Source organism: Sinocyclocheilus rhinocerous, unplaced genomic scaffold (genome assembly GCF_001515625.1).
Source record: "Sinocyclocheilus rhinocerous isolate Xijiao unplaced genomic scaffold, SAMN03320098_v1.1 scaffold319, whole genome shotgun sequence".
In the NCBI taxonomy this organism is placed as follows: domain Eukaryota; kingdom Metazoa; phylum Chordata; class Actinopteri; order Cypriniformes; family Cyprinidae; genus Sinocyclocheilus; species Sinocyclocheilus rhinocerous.
Window position 1 is genome coordinate 18,488 of NW_015635029.1, and position 3,321 is coordinate 21,808.

Genomic DNA, 3,321 nt, shown 5'->3' on the forward strand with positions numbered 1-3,321 from the left:
ATTGGTATAAAATTAAAGCCTTATGTCTAAATAAGTTATGTTCCAAATTTGAAGTTGATATGAAAAAAATTGAGGTTCCTGTGAGATTTTATTTAGGGCATTATACCACAAACAGCCACCAGGTGCCATCCAAACACCACTGAATTTTTTAATGCATTTTTATGCATGTCTAGATTTCTCTGCAAATATTACCTCTATCTCAAAATAACCACCAAATATGGAATCCTGAGACTCAGACCTTTCCAATGATATGTTTTTGTCAAGATTATAAAAAGGTTTGATTCTAAAAGACCGTAATGCCTTTTGTAATATGACACTTGACACCGCCCACTAAGGGGGAGGAGACCGCCAAATATTTTAAAGTACCATTTCCATGGTAACGTAATGTCCGATTTCAAAATGGTTTTCACAGGATGAATCTTGGGCTTCTAAGCTTTTAAATGATATATATATATATATATGATTACTAAAAGATTTGATAGAGCAAAAGGACAACAAAAAAAAGAGCGCCAAGTGTCTCGTAAGTCGAAAAAAAAACATAAGTCGAGTAAGCTCATATCGCATTTTTTTTTTAATTACATTCAGAAATAATGTAGCCTAGGCTAAAATGCGAGTAAAGAAAAATGTTTACAAACATTATAAACAGCATACACATATCTATGATAAACACAGTTATTAGTTTCCTTCTCTCCACAACAAATCACAAAAAGTTAGGTTATGTGTTTAAAAACATCAATCCAAAAACAAATTAATTTAAGGTGAAACTAATGCCTACCTCTCTCATTCGGCATGAATCCAAATGTTTCCATATTCACGACTTATCTGGATACTAAAATATTATTAATTATAGGCTTTGTACTTCACTCGCATTGACGCAAACATCATCCTTCGCATCGGCTATTAGTAAACAACGCAACAGATTGTACAACGGAGCAGTGTAACTTTTTATATGTTTCTTTAACTGTATTTTATTTTGATAATGAACAGGCTGCAATGTCACAAAATATGTTGTGTCTGTATGTGCGTGAGGCGCCGGCGCGATATGGCCATACCAACGCTGGTTGTTCATACAGACAGAAGCAAGACATCATTCAAAACTGTCAAGCTTTTCCAAAATAATGAACACTAGCTACTTTCTGCCGTCTCGGTTTCCTTTCCGTGAACTTTGGATCGCGTCACAATAAACCAAAACTCAGCACATTTTTTTCTTTTGTTTTGCTAATCTGTCAATGATTTAAGTGAAATAGATTTTGTGTATAGGCCAATGTAGGATATTCCTTTTATGTAAGCCTATAGTTTTTTTCTGTTTTCGCCGTTGAATCCATCTTACACTATCCTCAAATAAACTAACGCCGTTAGTTAATAAACTAACTAACGCATTGCCATTGCGACCTATGATGAGTTCACAGCTGAGCGCGGGCATTTCACTCACTGGTTGGATGCATCAGCGTCACATTTGCATAGGCTGTACTACTTGAATTAGTGATTGGCTGACAGCAAATTTCAAATATTAAATGGAACGATAAAATATCGTTGTTAACCAGTTAATGGCCATTTCAAATTTTCGATTCTGTTCGGAACTATAAAATATGATTTAGTTTCCGTTTCTGTTCCTGTCAAAATTTCATTTGTTTCTGGTTGTCAGTTATAAAGATCTCAGTGATTTACAAACTATTACAATTCCATCTTACTTTTTGGCTATAAAAATATCACCATCTGCACCAAATTGTATATTTTTTCTCAGTTTGGACAGTAAAACTTTAGTATAGGGACCAATTCTAACTATTACCTAGTTGCTTATTAGCATGCCAATTAATAACATATTGGTTGTTTTTTAGTACTTATAAAGCACATATTCTGCATGACCATATTCTACATCCCTAATCCTACCCAATACATAAACTTAACAACTACTGTACCTTACTAACTATTAATAAGCAGCGAATTAGGAATTTATTGAGGCAAAAGTCATAGTTAATGGTTTGTTAATAGCGAGAAATGGACCTTAAAATATAGTGTGACCGTTTGGGCCTCTGAATAAAAATTAGTTGTCTTTTTCCTTTTCAAATATGGGCTCTAAATTCTCCCATATCATACTTTATGAGCCATAAAAGCCCGATGTTTCAAGAAATAGTAAACTAATACCAAAATGTCTCGGCAGTGCAGTGTTCACTTACCCGTCTCAATCTTATTGAGGATGGTACGAGCACATTTGAGAAAGGCTTCCTCTACGTTCTCCCCGGTTAAAGCACTCGTCTCCAAAAACATCAGCTCTGAGGGAGGACAGAGTCAGGCTAACACATTAAAATCAATCATCTGCTCACCCTGCAAATGCTTTCGTGTTGAAAAGGTCCATATGGACACCTGTTATCAGGCATGCTAAGCGTCAGTAACAACAGGGTGCTTTAGTGTGAATAGCATCATCCGCAAAAACCAACGTATGGTCTTTAGCCGTGTCTACAGCACTCCTGTGACCAATACAGAAGAACTCGTAAATGAGCCGCTCATAAAAATCCTGCTGTTCTAACAACAGAGAGGAAGAGAAGTGCACTCTCTGCAGCGGCACACATCTGTTTGGCCAATTATGAATTATGAATACAAGCAGATCTCTCTAGATATATGACAAACAGGTGCCAGAAGCAAGAGAAACTGATGATGTGTCACACTGTTAGGCAAAAACAAGCAAAGAAAAGAGTCATTTTGGACTATAGCTACAAATGTGTTATGCCTAAAGAGCAGCTCTAACCGTTCTCCTGGGCAAAACGAGACGCCTCTAGGAAGGTGACCTCACGGTCCGCATCCAGATCCTTCTTATTCCCACACAGGATGATGACGATGTTGGGGCTGGCCAGTGTCCGTGCGTCCGTCAGCCAGTTAGTCAGAGCATTGTAGGTCTCCCGACTAGAGAACAAAGAAGAACACAAAGACAAATGTGACCCTGGACCACAAAACCAGTAATAAGGGTCAATTTTTCGAAATTGAGATGTATACACCATCTGAAAGCTGAATAAATAAGCTTTCCATTGATGTATGGTTTGTTATGATAGGACAATATTTGCCTGAGATACAACTATTTGAAAATCTGGAATCTGAGGGTCCAAAAAAATCTAAATACTGAGAAAATCAGTATGGACTTCTACAGCCCTAAATGTCAGCGGAGATCAGGACAACTAGATGAGCCCCAGAGAGAGATTCCCAGTTAAGACCTTGTCTCCTAGACGGCCACCGGGACAAGACCACAGGAACCAGATGAGTCCTCTGCACAATGTGACATTGCTGCAGCCTGGAATTGAACTGCTGGTTTCATCTGGCCAGAGGAGA

At 37.7% G+C, this 3,321-nt stretch overlaps 1 protein-coding gene across 1 annotated transcript in view; it reads right to left on the minus strand.

The window, feature by feature from the left end:
- Nucleotides 1-2,169: 2,169 nt before the first annotated feature.
- The window catches only part of LOC107746192 (ras-related protein Rab-4B-like), a 16,186-nt gene continuing 15,034 nt past the window's right edge, over nucleotides 2,170-3,321 (minus strand). The window contains exons 5-6 of the mRNA XM_016560304.1: nucleotides 2,747-2,901; nucleotides 2,170-2,273 (exon numbers count right to left, since the gene is read on the minus strand). Coding sequence (XP_016415790.1) covers nucleotides 2,170-2,273; nucleotides 2,747-2,901 — 259 coding nt within the window. The remainder of the gene's footprint in view (nucleotides 2,274-2,746; nucleotides 2,902-3,321) is intronic.